This window comes from Vanacampus margaritifer, chromosome 4 (genome assembly GCF_051991255.1).
Source record: "Vanacampus margaritifer isolate UIUO_Vmar chromosome 4, RoL_Vmar_1.0, whole genome shotgun sequence".
Classification (NCBI taxonomy): Eukaryota; Metazoa; Chordata; class Actinopteri; order Syngnathiformes; family Syngnathidae; genus Vanacampus; species Vanacampus margaritifer.
In genome coordinates, this window is record NC_135435.1 from 4,989,596 (window position 1) to 5,006,317 (window position 16,722).

Sequence of the window (16,722 nt, forward strand, 5' to 3'; positions counted from 1 at the left end):
GAAGTGTGTTTCACACTGTTATTCAGTACCAAAGAAGTAGTTTCAAAAAGGTTGGTGACCCCTGGTCTACAACCATATCTACTTTAGCATAACTTGCATTTAAATTTAATTAAAAATACAAGTATACAATATATTTAATAGACAATTACATTACCTTTTATGAAAGGAGTACAGACTCATAACACCAAAGTTTTCCCAGCAATATAGTACATACAGCGTATGTCACATGTTTCTGTAAGGGGAGCACACTGGGTGTCAGGACATGGCAAGGAAAGATACAAAGTCCCCCCCCCCCCCCCCTCAAAGAGGACACAGAGTTCACAGTTGACACTATTTTTAGATGCAAGACATTTTCCTACGCACTACTAGCTTGTTTACATTCACGTTGTACATGTGAAAACAGACGGCCACAGCACAGTATTTCTAGGGGGCTCAGTCTAGTGATATTTTCATCCTTTTGTCAAAAGAAGTTCTTGAGCATATTTCGAAACCAAATCATGCATGCACTTTCAAGGATCAAACTGCACTTTTAAACAACAGCGAGGACTTCAAACATGGATATTTTCAAGCAACAGAATATTGAAGATTTCTATGAAATTGGGGAAGAATTGGGAAGGTACTGTGCAAACTGTTTACTTGTTTACAAATGCATGAGTAATCATCATTGGGGTTGTTTGCTGTTGTTGAGATTATCTAAATGAATAATAATTTATGACTACTGTGTGCATAATTGTTTCCAAAATATATTCTTTACAGAGATGATGTTATCACTAAGACTGTAAAAATTGATTTTAGTTAGAATAAGTTATTTCAATCCGGCTTTTGGTTAATCAGTTATCTGAACTTGTGTTCTAGCATTCGAAATCAATGTAATTAGTAATTATATAGAATTAATATTCTGTGAATAACACTATTGGTCCTGAATTTAACATTAAAATATTCAAATGAAAACAGTAAATACAAAGCCTACAGTAACTGAGCTTGCCTTTTTGGCGAGGTGACAACCTAAAGCCGAACCAAGGACCATGTGTTAAGTAACAAATGCTGTTCGTTGCTCTTTATTATCCCATGCTACATGTGTTTTTATGAAATTATAATAAAACTGTTTTAATTCCATATCAAACCTTCTTCATAGAGACCTAAGTGCAACATGCTATTTGGCTTGAGGTTCGGGTTCACTATGTCATCAGGTGACATGAGACAACTGCTTGACATGTCAGGCTGCTTTTTAAAGGAGTGTTCTATCTTTAGATGCATACTATCTCTGCTGTCAGACTGGCTGCAGAGAGGGAAGTTGGGCATTCACTTACAAGTTGCAACCACTCAGATCAGTTAAAGAAGGAAAATTTAGTAGCCACATGCTGTGGCTACTAAACAATAACAAAACAAACAATAATAACATTACTTACTGTTATTATAACAATGATAGAACAATAACTAATTTGGGGAAACCAATTCATTTCTATGTGTGAATTCAGAAACAGGTGTATGTTGGGTTCTGAAAGTGACAGAAATGCGTATTTATATGTTTCTAGGCATGTGAAATCCATTTATAATACTGATATCACTCTTCATAATCAACAGCATGGAGCATGGAGCATGTAGTCATGGTTGCTTGGGAAATTTTAGGAAAATCTCAGTAGAAGATTCTTTGGATACTGTAATTGGAAACAGTACCATATGAACATGACAACAATGAACTTGAACTCATCAAAAGCGCTAAACTTCATCTAATCCAAAACTTGAAATACAATCAGAAATTATTCATGCTTTACCATGCTAAAATAAGTCGTGTTAGTATAGGAATTTGTTCTATAAGGACCTTGACCTTTGGGGGTTATGTGGTTGCTGCATTGGGCCCTTCTACTAGTTCTGCACTTATAACATTTCATACAACATTTCATCACGACTTATTTAACATGTTCAAGCAATGAGAGTTTCAGTTTCTGATAGTATTTCAAGTATTTGATTAGTTTTGAGTAGTTTTGAGTTACTGAGTTTAAGTTCATTTTCGTCATGTTCATGTTCATATGAAATTGTTTAGAAATATCCAAAGAATGTTGTTTCTTAGATTGATCAAAATGTGAGATCTTTCCAAGCAACCATGACTATTCCCCTGTATGCCAACAAAGACAAAGACAACAAAGATTAATATCAGCGTTATAAATTGATTTCACATGCCCAGAAATACACGTGTATGCTGAATTTCTGTCACATTCATACACCTGTTTCTGCATTCACACTTAGAAATGCATTATGCTGGGGGTCAGTGACCTCTGGCTGACCCCAGAGGTAACTACAAGTGATGTCAGTATTGATGTCATGTTTATTTTCAGTTTTGTTTACTCCCTGTCATGTTTTCCTTGTGTGTTCCCCTTGTCTTGTCATTTCCTGTTTTATTGTGAAAAGTCTACTCCTCTCGTTTCTGGTCACTTGCCTTTCCTCGTGTGGTGTCTGTGTCAACCCTGATTGTGTCCACCTGTGTCATCCAACCAGTGCCCTCAGCCAGGTGTGTCTTGTCATGTCATTAGTGTTGGTGTATTTAGTCGGTTGTCTCCCCCCTATCTGTGTCGGTTCATTTTTGCTGTTGCCACGTTCGTAAGTCTTTCGCCACGTCACGCTGACCTCTTTGCCTTATCCGGATCCATGTCATGTTGTTAGTCTCGCCTTAATTGTTTTTTCATGTTTTGCTTCAGGTTTTGTTAGTTCCATTTGTTTTGTACTTTGAAGTTAGCCTTTTTTTGATTTGATATTAAAACCTCTTTTGGACTGCACCTCTGCCTCCTTGCTCTGCCTTCCCGCATCTGGGTCTTAAAGCCCCCCCTTACTGACAATTGACCCCTTCGCACCCAGTAGACATGACATATTTGCATGTTTAGACCAATAAAAAAATCATAATTGACTTGATTTGAAAGTTGATTTGCATGATGTTCATGTTAAAAATGTTATGTACTGTATAAGTTTGGTAAGTTTCCAATACGTTACAGCCATACTATCCTGGCGTCCACTATAACAAATAAAAACATGAGACTACCCCAAATTTGTATTATTATTAATGATAATGTTAATGTTATTCTTATGTGGGAAAATATTCAAAATCAGTAAAAATATAATAAATAAAAATAACAATAATTTGCCCAGCAGAAAAAAAATTGGGTCTGAAGGGGTTAAAAATGTTGTTTTTCATGGCCAAAAACATGGAATTGCCCATTTAGTTTTGCATTTCTATCACATTTCGATCTTAACATAGACATGCTTCTAATTTCATGCAAAGAAAAATCATATGCTAGAAGTCAATGACCTTTAGTTCACCCCAAAGGTCAAACACAGAACGCATCCACGTCTGAAATGAAAGCTTAGGCCATAAATAAAAAACCCTGAACGTTTCATGTTTTTTTTTTTCATTTTGTGCACGTTATGCTTAACAGCATTATGAGAAAGATGCCCATGTCACTTTTCAGCTAATGCATGCCAAAACCAATTCATTAAAATAAAATAATCTTTCTTTTACTCCTTATGTTTTAGTGGACAGTTTGCCATTGTAAAGCAATGCAGAGAGAAAAATACAGGACAGGAATTTGCTGCCAAGTTCATCAAAAAGCGTCAAAGTATCGCCAGCTCTCGGGGAGTTCGACTGGAAGAGATACAACGCGAGGTGCAGATTCTACAGCAGATTCAGCACCAAAATATTGTCACTCTACACGATGTCTATGAGAACCGCACAGATGTGGTACTCATCCTGGAGTTGTGAGTGACTCTTTTTTTTTAATTTATTTATTTTACTTTTCCTAATATATTGTTTTCTGTAAATTGTGTAATGCACTCAAGTAAATAATCAAACTGTGTGGCTATGTAAACATTATACTTCATACAGTACAATTGTGGCCTTTTGGGAAATTGCAGCAAAAATGTTTTTTGCATTTATAAAAATTGCAATTGTAACGATGTACTAGGCTATATAAGCCCATATAAACCAACATTAATTGAGTCAAGGCACATCCAGTGTTTTACATTAGAAAGACACCGACACCCCGAAAAAGGTGTCATAAAACATATCACTGAAATAATGATTTTGTCTCACTCACAAATTTATGCTAACTCAACGTTGTGACTGGGCCTTTTTAGTTCAACACAAAGCTGTCTTATAAATGGCAACAGGTGGATGGACGGACCGACAAGGGTGCAATTAAAGGTAGAGTCCAACGTTTTCATTCAGAAATAAAAACTAGATAAACACAGGATGTATACACATGAAATCCTTTTCAACACCTCTGGGCTTCTGTTAATGTGTGGTAGTGATTTTGTCCTCAACCACCACCCATACAGCCTGTATTTTGCCATTTTGTTGTGTTTTGCCATAAGAGGGATGTTTCTGGGCGGAAAGGCAATGTTTACCCCTTCAGCCAATCACATAGTGGGGGGCGTGTCACTGTATGCAGACGTACAGAGTGACTTCAGGGCTGAGTGCAGTCAGAGGCAGCGGATGTGAACATTGAGCTCCTATGGGTTGAGCAATAGGAGGAGTCCGTTTTGAATTGGTTGTTTACAAACACAAACGGTCAATTCTTTGGACTCTATCTTTAAGGCGGTCTCCAATGAAAGGGGATTATCTTTTACAATTTACAACTAATGTCACGCATGGACCCCAGTGAATCTATTTCTGTTTTCACAATGTCAAGCAGGACGTACTTGGGCCTACTGCACGCCGACCACTAGGATTTGAATGCAAATGAGGGATGTCACTATGATTGGCGAGAAAAAAAGCTGTGTTCCATCCCACAACGGCGTACAACAAAGCAAATGGCCCCTTACACCCAATTCTACCTGTGCAAAGTCTTCATAAATATCAAAAGAAAGAAAACTCAACCAATGCGTTAGACTGCGCTTTGCGCTTAGCCTTGTGCTGGGAATGAAAATATGGCCCATAATCTTTCACAGCAAAAATGACTAATGACTGACACTATGAATGTTAGTGAGATCTAAACCACCACAAAGCAGTACCAATATATATACTTGTAAAGTTATGGATGTTTGGCATTTAATGTAATTTACCTAAATGCACCTTTACAGGTGAACTTAACTTATTGCTGTTCAGGATTTGCAATTCATAATTTGTCAAAATTGTCCCTTGAGCATACTGCTTATGTGTACATGGAAAATGAACAGTATGTAAGAGTTAAGGTGAGGTGACTTCCACTCATACATTTTCGATGCCACTTATCCTGTTGAATATTCACTAAGAAGCTATAGAGCTAAATGCCTGGGTGAAATGTGAACTACTGGACTGTCCACCAGTCAACACAGGGTAAATAATGTGAACAGTGCATTCCACTCAGCTGCATTAAAGCAATTATGAAAACCACTACACACTACCAATAGATCTTCGTTCATAATACCAACTGTATAAATTGAAAGAATGAATGCAAATTATGTGTGGTTCAGCAATGTTAACTAACTGTCAACAGACATGGGAATTTCAGGATCATACCACACTATTGTTACATCACAGGGAAAAAAATACATAGAGGCAGTTACTGCAATCAAACAGCCACTGCTGTTCCACTTCCTGAACATGCCTTGTCAATTGACACCGCGTTTCTTTGTTCTTAAAATCAGATGCTTGTCACCAGGAGATTAAGCCTATGGATCATTTAAATGCTCACAATAAGATTTATCATTAGTTCCCGTCCTATATCCATGATTGAGAAAACAATGTTTTACAAGCCATATAATAACATAACATTTAATAGTATAAGAAGAACTAAAAAGGATTTAGGATCTTTCCACTCAGACTCCACTCAGACTCAGTCATTTACCCAGTAGATTTGAATTCTGATTTAAAAAACATAGTCAGCTAATTGGTACTTGTTCGTATTTCAGGGTCTCTGGAGGTGAGCTTTTTGACTTCTTGGCCCAGAAAGAGTCTCTAAGCGATGATGAGGCAACCCAGTTCATCAAGCAAATCCTTGAGGGGATGAACTATCTCCACTCCAGAAAAATAGCCCACTTTGATCTCAAGGTATGTCTTGAAAAGAGTTATTACAATGCACTTCATACACCCTTTATACTATTAAAATACTGTTTAGGAGACACACATTATATTAAAATGCGTCGCAGGCTGCTCAAGAAATGAAAGTATGTAAAACAATGTGGGAGTAAGTGTAAACAGATGTTTGAAATCAATTTTAACGTAGCCTTTCATTATCCACATTCATTTAAAATAGAAATGGTACTTTACATCATGGTGGCTGGCTGACTGGTTAGCACGTTCGCCTCCCAGTGCTGCCGATGCAAGATCGAGTCCGGGCTTCGGCCTTCCTGGGTGGAGTTTGCATGTTCTCCCCGTGCCTGCGTGCGTTTTCTCCGGATACTCCGATCTCCCCCCAAATTCCAAAGAGCTGCATGGGCGCTCTGAATTCTCCCTTGGTGTGATTGTGAGTGTGGATCAGAGGCTGACATTTTTTCGAGATTCCCGTGGGAGTGAACTTTACCTTTAATCACGGGACCGGGACAGGAAAGGATAAAATCTTCATGGGATTGGAATTCCAGCGGCAGTGAACTTTACCTTTAATCACAGAATTGGGATGGGACTAGATAAAGACTTCACGGGAGCAGGATTAATTCAATATCCATAAAACCTTGGCCAGATACTTGAATAGCCATTTGGAGGAGAAAGGGGGCAACAAACTACTCAATAAATGAGTAAAATGCAATTTAAGTTGATGTTGTTGTTGTTGTTGTTTTTAAATTAAATGATACAGTTAACCTCCATAATAGGAGCGGTACAGGAGTGGGAGTACTTCTGAATGGGAGTGGGACAGGACAGGATTGTTTTGTGGGATAGGACAGGAGTGAAAATCCACTCCTGTGTCACCCTCTAGTGTGGATGGTTGTTCGCCTCTGTCTGCCCTGCGATTGGCTGGCAACCACTTCAGGGTGTACCCCGCTTACTGCCCGAAGCCAGCTGGGATAGGCTACAGCACCCCCATGACCTTTGTGAGGAATAAGCGGTTAAGAAAATGGATGGATGGACTTTACATCATAAGAGATAGGCTTGCTTATAAGCATTTGATTCTGGTACTTGAAGCCGGTTGTGTTACAGTCCATGTAGTCTCAGTCTGTAGAAGGGGCCATTGGTAGTGTAATGGTTCACACTGATGACTTTTGTTGCTGACGAGTGCCCTGGTAACTTAGTCCATTGATTGACCATCAGTCCAGGGCTTTTAGTTGACATTTGCATTTAGTTCCACACAACATACAGTTATTTCTTACTGCTCTGCTTCTTTTTTTTCTTTTTTACTTATAAAGAGTTTTGAAGCTTGAATGTATACTGTATATTGAATGTATGTACTGTATACACTTTGTCAGTGTAACTTGATTAAGTTGTGATTTGTTTTTCTACAGCCTGAAAACATAATGCTACTAGATAAGAATGTGCCATTGCCAAGGATTAAACTCATTGATTTTGGTCTTGCCCATAAAATTGAAGCTGGAGTGGAGTTTAAAAATATCTTTGGAACACCTGAGTTTGTTGGTAAGACTGATTATGTGTGTTCATTAGTCTTTTCTAGAATGTAATGTTCTGCTATTTAACTGTAACTGTATTTTTTTAAGCACCTGAGATTGTCAACTATGAGCCATTGGGTTTGGAAGCAGACATGTGGAGCATTGGAGTCATAACCTACATCCTGTAAGTGAACCATGCATGATAAACAGTATACAATACATTCAACCCCTGCATACTTGCATTTTTACCCATTTATCCGACCATGTCTTAATTCTCTGCAAATAGCGGGGCTTGTGCTATTATTCATGTCACACAGTTTGCCTCAAACAAAAAGAAACTGAATGTGTCTTCATTTTCTATTCCAGATTAAGTGGTGCTTCTCCTTTCCTTGGGGAGACCAAACAGGACACACTGAAGAACATTTCAGCCATAAATTATGACTTTGATGAAGAGTTCTTCTGCAATACTAGTGAACTGGCCAAAAATTTCATCAGTCACTTGCTGGAAAGAGACAAAAAGTAAGAGCTTGGTTATACACTGACTGCATAAGCTAAAAATCCAATGGTTTTACAAAACTTTGTTTTTTCATGGCAGGAAAAGACTGACAATTCAAGATGCTCTTAATCACCCATGGATCAAGGTAATGTGAAATGTTCAACAATGAACTGTCTGTAAATTACTGCACAGTGTACACATCTTTTGACTCCAAAAACTGATAGTATTGCCCATGAAAGTATTGCTTATAAAAAAAAATACACATTTTATTCCAAAATATATATTTTTTATGATGGCCTAATTAAACATATGTGTTCTTTGAACCCTGAAGTCTAATGAGCGCAAGGAGGAAAATAAAGGCCAAGAGCTGCAGAAACGAGAGAGGCGCCAGCTCAAGACCAAGCGTTTGAGAGAGTACACCATTAAGTCCCATTCAAGCATGCCACCTAACAACACCTATGTAAATTTTGAGCGCTTCGCCCAGGTGGTGGAGGACATCGATCAAATGAATCGGTCGTTCATGAGCTTGGCAGCATCCCATGATTCTCTGCAAGACGATATTGATGCCATGGTCTCCATATACAATGAGAAAGAGGGCTGGTATAAAGAAGAGAGTGAAGGAGTGCGCCACGAGCTCTCGCAAATCCGCTACGAGTTCCGTAAGGTGGAGTCGTTGAAGAGAAGTCTGCAGGACGAAATGCAGTCGTTTAGCTCCAGCCTCAACGGCATTAGCAGCCGCTACCAGGAAAGACAGAAGCATTTTGATGCGCTTAACCAAGAACTCAGCAATGAGCTGAAATGGTTGCAGGAGGTGATGGGTTCATTTCCCACCAATGGGGGTGGTGGCTACCCCAATGGCAACTTTACCACTGTCTTCAACAACGAGGTCAATGAAGCCCTGAAAGAATTGCTCAACTGCTCCTGTGGAGGAGAATTGCTGTCTGGGATCAATCTGGACTTAACCGAGGCGGGGCAACAAAGATAGACCATCATTCTTTTGAGTTGAAATATTTCTGTATGAATGTTCAATAAATGTATGACGGTATGCTGTAATTGCTGCATTGGCAAACTGGATACGTTTACTTCCAGAACTCAAGTGCACCTTTCAAACACTAAGAAAATGAATGTCTCGAGTAGTCTATACCTTATCTCCATTACATTTTTGTTGCTGTTCTTGAAACTTTTTCTCCACTTATTTCTTGGCAGACCCTAAATCTGGCAGGAATGGAAGACACCACTATGAAAAACATTCATATTGACAGTGGGATGGGAAAACTATCTAATGATATCCATGATATACTGCCTAGAGACACTATTATTCAGCTTTGATTGACATTATAGGAGACATTAATAAGTTTTATGCTTGTAGCTTGCAGTGGTGTACAACTGTAATACATCATATGGAGGCAATGTTTATCATGTCCCATGCATGATAATAATAATTGGACTGGTCAACACAGATTGTGGTGTCAAGTTTCAACGGTTTTGTATGTTGCTTTTGCTGGATTTGAAAATGACTTTTTTTTTTCTTTCAGAATTGGCTCTAGTTTTTTTTAGATATTCAATTTTTTAAGTGCTAATATGCAAGTTAGAACTTTGGTTTTATGCTTCAACTTTGATGATGCGTTGTCCATAATTATTCTTTTTTTTTTTTCAGTTTTGAAGCGATATTGTGAAAGATAGCAATCGTTTGCTCAGAAAGCCTTTTATATGCAATTGTTTCATGTAAAGTTCAAACAAAAATTTTGAAAATCAGGCATACACAAATGCAAAAATAGGTGACGTCAAAGCACAAACACTACTTTTAGTAAAAATCAAAGTACATTTCATAAACAGTCAAAATTCTCAAAAACTCTGTTCAGTTTAAAGAAACAGGTGTCATTTTTGGAAGCCCAAAAATGCCCAGAAAGAAACTATTAAAAATATATTTGGTATTCATCATCATTATAATAATAATAATAATAACAACAATAATAATAAAAGTAGAGCTATCAAACGATTACATTTTTTAAATCAGATTAATTATTTTAGTATTTTGATTAATAAAGATGAATCACTTAATTGAAAGGCTTTTTTATTTAAAAAAAAATTGCCTGCCAAATTTGAAAAGCACCCGGGTTAATTCTTTGACATTCAATGTTATGAGGACGTGTTCAACATTTTTTTATCCACTTCCCACTCTCACCCTCCTCTTTTTCTAATTAGTTAATTAGTTGCATAATATAAAATGGGAAAAGAAAGACCCCAGTAGTTTGACATGAACAATATTCTGAATGTCATACGCAAACATTTATTAAATGCTTTTCTTTAATGCATGTAGTTATGTTTATTGCCCAAACACAGCCTATGCTACCTTTAACGTAACCATCCGCTGTCAACCTATAGGATCATCTGCGGTCAAAATTAATAGTGGGATTTATCTGCGTTAATACATGATTACTGCAATAATTTTTTGGTGATTAATCGATGAGTTAACACTTTCATTTTGACAGCACTAAATAAAAGTCATTGGGTTAACCAAAATATTCAATACAGCTTCACTGTAATGTCATTCAGCCATTTTGCTGGTGCTCATGTTAGGGGGGCACAGTGGCACATCCTGGATTAGTCACCATGAGTCCGGTACCTGGCGCTGAGCACACAGACAAACAACCATTCAAAGTTGCATTCACACCTATGGACAATTTAGAGTCTTCAATACCATGCATGGTTTTGGATTGTTGCAGGAAGCCAGAGTGCCTGTAGAAAAAACAAGTCCTGCTACGAAGCAAACATGCAAATCACCACCTTGCTTCCTTGTAACATCACAATCTGGTAAAGTTCAGAACGGCTTTCAGAAATTCCACACTTGATGAGTTGGCAGGCACTCCAGTGGCCCAATTTGTATACAACAAATTAAAAAGTCAGTTTTCCATAATATGTCCCCTTTGTTTACATGCAATGATTTGAAGTGAGGAGTATGAATGATCTTTTCATTAGTTTAACACTGATAACGGGGTTTCCATCAAATTAAAAGTGGTATTCTATTCTCCACTGTCACCTGTTAAGAGATAGTCTCACTTCTTTAGTGTGATCGTAATTCAAAAGTTATCATCACTATCCAGCAGAGGGCGTTTCATGCCTCCCCTGGAATTGCAGGACCATTTTCATCTTCATCATTCTCTACCGCTGTCTTCCGATTGAAAGTGACAACTTGACAACCCAAACTACCGAACAGAATGCTCTAGCAAATGAAAGTAATTCAAAATTCATTTTAGATGGCCAGTTCAAATCATTTGCATTTCCTATGGATGGATTTGAATACATTACCATGTCAACAATTACAGAGGATTCATGAAGAACATGATAATGTGGAAACAAATTACTGCAGATAAAGCTTTGATAAATTGCTTTGAGAATTTGCATCACATTGTTTTAGAATATAAGGTTCAATATTTGAGGCAACAAAGCATAAATAAAAAACAATCGATGACATTCAAGGTCACAATCCACGTTTTATTCATTATGTGGATCTTCTTCTTTTTTTCTTCTTCTTTTTTTTTTTAGAAGATCGCAGGCTCAATTTTGGATTTAAATAAAATATACTAGTTAATGTATTACGAAAAATTGTTTATTGATCATCAGAGTCTACGTGAAGCTTTATTTTGAAAATCAGGTGCATTTGCCAGCGATGTGTGAAGCGAGATTCTGAAATGACGCCGTTGTCCACCAAGGCAACATTAACACAAAGTTGAAAAGTAACGCATTTTTGCAGTCAATTGGCAATCGGGCTCGCACGCTTCTACGTCACAGTCCTTGACTGGGCTGGGGCTCGGCGAGGGGCTGCTCGGTCCACGCACCCACTGCAGTGGAAGGGACGGAAGAGGCGGTGAGAAGGCATGGACATCCATGCACGGCCCTGTCTCTGTGCTCGGAAGCGATTTTTTTTAAAGACTGCGGAGATTGTTTGAACTCCAGGTTGGCATGATGAAGCCGTTTCGCATTCTCCTGTAAACACGACAATAGAGGAGGCCTTTGACAGTTGTTAGTGGTAAGCGAGCGTTTATCTCTGCTAACTATAAAGCGTAGCCAGCAAGCTAACCTGCTATGAGATGGCAAAAAGCACAACTAATATGGTTGTTTGCTTGATCAATTATTACTAACATGGGCGTTTGTTTATATATCCTAACTCAAAGCACAGCTTGTAATTTACGAGCCCCTCGTCATACCTGCACATAAGGGTGTTGGCTACCTTTCTGATCGCTGGGGCGTTTTTCCCTTACTAGCTCAGTGACGTAAGGAAATTTAGCATATGTTAGCTTACGTAAACATTGGCATTTGGTTGACAGTCGCCTTCCTGGGTCACTTTGTCGTAAAAAGTAGAAAGTTGACATTTCTCGCGTAATGACATCCATCTGTTGGAAGGACCTACGTGTCCTATGTGTTGCTGTCCGTGGTTTATGAAGCTGTTTGCCATAAACAATCGCCTGTCTAGTATAATACAACGAGCAAGTCAGCAAGCTTTCCTGCAAACCACCGGTTTTGTTTTTCTCGCACTGGCTGGCGTGTGTCGTTTTTATATAACGTTGGGAATGAGTTTACAACATTGGAACCAAATTAAGTGCTGACAATAGCATGACCCATTGCTGCTGTTAAATTGACCCTTTGGCTGGCTGGTGGCTAAACACTAATACTGGCTGGCACTCTTTATCACCCAAAACGCCTAAACTGCTGCAAAACGTTTCCATTGTCTGAAACTTTGCCAGTGTGTCAACACACCAAGGAATCTCTCAAAGCCACCCCATTACCTTTCCGATATTTTGAGTAGAGTATATTCCAAGTAGGTAAATATGAAGTCTCCTGCATCGTTTTTCTGCATCACCCGTGTATGCAGGATTCTAGTGAGCCAAAATTGATTATTTAATAATTGAGAAGCAAAATGTAAAATGCAAGGGTTGTGATATTTATAGTTGTTGGCTGTGGACTGAGTGTGTATATATATTTTTTCTATAAGAGCATTTATGTAAGCTTGCGCTGATGTGAATTGTACTTATCTATGCTACATTAGAGGCCCTTTGTAAAACTACTGTAGATGAAAATATTATATTCTGTCAATGCATGAACTGCAATTACTAGGGAATTAACAGGTTGTGAAAGGCTGGTTTTTAAAATTTGATTCATCATTTCATTCCTTCACGACAAATAGGTTTACTCATGTGAATGGATTTACAAAACGACTGAATCATATGTACAAATTAGAGCTGTCAAACGATTACATTTTTAAATCAGATTAATCACATTTTAGAAACATTAGCAACATTTTTCGCCCGCCAAATTTGAAGAGCACCTGTTATGTGTTAACTATTTCTAGTACTACATTTAATGTTATCAGGATGTCTTCTACATTTTTTGATGTACTGCACGCTCTTATCCTCCTTTTTTCTAATCAGTTATTTACTTGCATAATTTAAAATGAAAAAAAAGAACTCAATATTTTGACTAGAATAAATATTCTGAATGTCATATATTATTAAATGCTTTACTTTAATGCATGGAGTTATGGTTATTGCTCAAACACAACCTACGCTACCTTTAACGTAACGGATCATCTGCGGTCAAAATTAATAGTGCGTTTAATCTGTGTTAATTTATGATTAATGTGATCATTTTTTGTGATTAATCAATGAGTTAACGCTAGTATAAATCAAATATCTAATGGAACCTTAGCAGTGTAATGCATACAATAAAGAATGTTATCAAGTCTACGTGCAGCTGTGAGCGATTACAATACTTGTATGTCACTTTTAGATTTGGAGTAAGCCATTAGAAGCTTCATAAGAACATATTGGAGGGGGAAATGCCATATGAAAAGACCGTTGAGCTTTTGGCACAAGCAACTTAACCTATTCACATTTAAGTGTACAGTGCACAACACAAAACTAAACTACAGCTTGCTAATACTTGTTGTAAGATGATCACAGTATACAGACAGTGGTCCAGCAAATGTTAACTTAACACAGTTGAAAGTAATGCATCCCGTATCTTCTCAGGCCTACAACCCAACTTCATAAAACTTTGTCTACTTGTATTCATCTTGCATTATATTTTTAACTCACTAAGCAGAGTTAAGTTAACACTACAGGAGTAGACATTTAACTCTTCATAGACAATCATAATATTTGACTCCTAAAAGATCTGCCACTACAGGGAATGGACCTATAAATTTTTGTGGGCTACCCTACTCAGAATCTTCTTTAACAGAAAAGATGCATATTCATGTCTCTGGTGTCCAAGTCTAGAAAATTGATTAGCAAATTTAAATGTAAATGTTGTCATCTGCTGTTTCCTCCCTTGTTCTACTCGTTTGACCTATTTTATTAATTCTGTGATTTCTGTTTTCAGGGGCTTGCGAATGGTTGTACTGGCTACAGTCGACACGGTTTTGCAGTAGCCCTGATTTATTTCCCATTTTCGCTCAATTTCACAGCATAGTCTGCACAGAAACTGAGTAAAACTAGGAAACAAAATGCGTTGGTCACATTTATTCCAAATAGTTATACTCACATGAATAGTGAATGAGTTTGTGTAGCTAAAATTTAGCTGACTTGTTTCATATTCATCTTTTGATGCCAAACCCAAATGTTTTCAGTCAACAGCAAAAATGAACTAATTTGTTAATGTCGGTCCAACTGTCGTGTAATTTCCAATTAAGTCCCCTCTCAAGATTGCACTGTGATTGAGGGGCAACCAGTCAAGATCACTTTTTGCCCTAAGCCAGCTGTATCTTATAGGGATAGGCAGATATACACTAACTGATTGCATTTTGTTTGTTTCTGTTTGCAGGACTGATGGCTCCAGAGTGACATGCCATGGCGTTAATGATCCCGCCGGTAAAACTCAAATGGTTGGAGCACCTAAACAGCTCATGGATCACAGAAGACAGCGAGTCGCTAGCCACCCGAGAAGGTGTTTCTGTCCTGTACTCGAAGCTCTTGGCCAACAAAGAGGTTGTGCTGCTTCCCCAGCAGGTGCTATGTCTAAAGGGTCCCCAACTGCCAGACTTTGAGCGTGAGTCCCTCTCCAGCGATGAACAGGAGCACTACTTGGATGCTCTCCTGGGCAGCCAATTGGCTTTGGCCAAGATGGTCTGCTCAGACTCTCCCTTTGCTGCCGCCCTGCGTAAACGCGTATTGGTTCTTCAACGCATATTCTATGCACTTTCCAACAAGTATCACGACAAGGGGAAGGTCAAGCAGCAGCAGCACTCTCCAGAGAACAACTCAGGCTCCAGTGATCTGCACTGTGTCAGTGAGCGGCCTCGCTCTAGCACCGATGCACTCATTGAGATGGGTATTCGCACAGGCCTCAGCCTTCTGTTTGCTCTGCTGCGACAAAGCTGGATGATGCCGCCTCCACCAAGCCCGTGTGAGGGAGCAGGTGGCAACTTAAACTTGTGTAACGATGTCATTCGGACGGCCATTGATGTAGTTAGTTCACTGCCACCCCTTTCTCTGGCCAATGAGAGTAAAATCCCACCAATGGGCCTGGACTGTCTGGCCCAGGTCACAACTTTTCTGAAGGGAGTTACTATGCCAAACTCCGGGGCAGATATTTTAGGTCGACGGCTAGCCTCAGAGTTGCTGCTTGGACTCGCCTCCCAGAGGGGTTCCCTTCGCTACTTGCTTGAATGGATTGAGATGGCACTGGCAGCATCAGCTGTGGTTAGTGCTATGGAACATAGTAAGGTGCTGCAGAGCCAGGAGGGTCTCATTGGCTATGATTGTTTCATGAACATCTTAATGCAGATGAGACGCTCATTGGTAAGTAAATTAATAAGTAAAGCAAGTGTGTTCTGGCTTTAGTGTGTTGTAATCCTCTACTGATAAGCATTAGAGGGAGAAGAGTTGCAATTAAAAAAATTAGCGATTTACTGCTATTTTGGAGGACTTATTATATATTATATTGTTATAGACCTTAAAATGCACAAAAAACTCATGGAACTCCCTTTCTCTTCAGAAAAAATTAAAAAGTGGTGTTTCTTTTAGGATTGTAACAATAACTGATATTGCAGTACAATGGTCCCTCGCTACTTCGCAGTTCACTTGATTGCAGATTTTTATTTGGGTCCATAACTCATACATTGCAGGGTTTACCTCGGGCTGTACCTTGTATGGTAATTTTAGTTTTTTAAAAGTATATTTAAAAAAAAAAAAGTCTGTTTTTCAGTACTCCAATATGCCAGTATCCTAACACTCCAGTACTCCAAAGTGGCCCAGGCTGCGAGGGCCCTTCATAGCTGCTCGCAGCTCTAGTTACTATTATTATGAAAATAGAAAAACTCTCTCTGAGTTTTCTCGTTTCCTCAGATTAGAGCAGGACAATATATATAGCATTGTGTTAGTTAGCATTCTAAAATTTGTATAAACAAAACCTGCAATCTGGGAATGTGATCTTTCAGGGCTCTTCAGCAGATCGCAGTCAATGGAGGGAACCCACACGGAACCCTGATGGGCTATGTTCATTGTATGAGGCAGCACTCTGTCTTTTTGAAGAAGTAAGACCATAAGGTGTTTTTTCCTAGTTCACCTGTATGAATGTATGACCTATGTATTTATCTACATTATGTAGTATTTTTACTGTATGTGTATATATAAGGGCTGTCAAAGTAAAAGCTTTAACTCATAGGATATTTGGCTTTCAGGTGAAATTAATGGAAAATGTTAAAAGTTCACGCTACAGTG

At 38.5% G+C, this 16,722-nt stretch overlaps 2 protein-coding genes across 9 annotated transcripts in view; both read left to right on the forward strand.

The window, feature by feature from the left end:
• The first annotated feature begins 414 nt into the window (after positions 1-414).
• Positions 415-10,004, forward strand: dapk2a (death-associated protein kinase 2a). 3 transcript variants are annotated; one of them, XM_077563826.1, is made up of 8 exons: positions 415-616; positions 3,526-3,747; positions 5,881-6,019; positions 7,405-7,534; positions 7,615-7,690; positions 7,873-8,025; positions 8,102-8,147; positions 8,334-10,004. In XM_077563826.1, the coding sequence occupies exons 1-8, from the start codon at positions 555-557 to the stop codon at positions 8,985-8,987; spliced, it is 1,482 nt and encodes a 493-aa protein (XP_077419952.1). In that variant the 5' UTR covers positions 415-554; the 3' UTR covers positions 8,988-10,004. The 3 variants fall into 3 exon arrangements, with proteins under 3 accessions (XP_077419952.1, XP_077419953.1, XP_077419954.1); XM_077563828.1 differs by lacking the exon at positions 415-616 and adding an exon at positions 2,586-2,598; XM_077563827.1 differs by lacking the exon at positions 3,526-3,747.
• Positions 10,005-11,662: 1,658 nt separating this feature from the next.
• The window catches only part of herc1 (HECT and RLD domain containing E3 ubiquitin protein ligase family member 1), an 88,852-nt gene continuing 83,792 nt past the window's right edge, over positions 11,663-16,722 (forward strand). For 5 of the 6 annotated variants that reach the window (XM_077562885.1, XM_077562890.1, XM_077562887.1 and 2 more), the window contains exons 1-3: positions 11,882-12,032; positions 14,825-15,801; positions 16,440-16,535. In XM_077562885.1, coding sequence (XP_077419011.1) covers positions 14,851-15,801; positions 16,440-16,535 — 1,047 coding nt within the window. In that variant the 5' untranslated portion in view covers positions 11,882-12,032; positions 14,825-14,850. Of the gene's footprint in view, positions 12,033-14,824; positions 15,802-16,439; positions 16,536-16,722 lie in introns of all 6 variants that reach the window. The other variant, XM_077562886.1, reaches the window with a different exon arrangement.

Coding starts and splice junctions, on each gene's coding strand:
- dapk2a (XM_077563826.1), top strand. CDS start 555: ATGGATATTTTCAAGCAACAGAATATTGAAGATTTCTATGAAATTGGG. Junction 617..3,525: donor ATTGGGGAAGAATTGGGAAG/GTACTGTGCAAA, acceptor CTTATGTTTTAG/TGGACAGTTTGCCATTGTAA. Junction 6,020..7,404: donor TAGCCCACTTTGATCTCAAG/GTATGTCTTGAA, acceptor GTTTTTCTACAG/CCTGAAAACATAATGCTACT.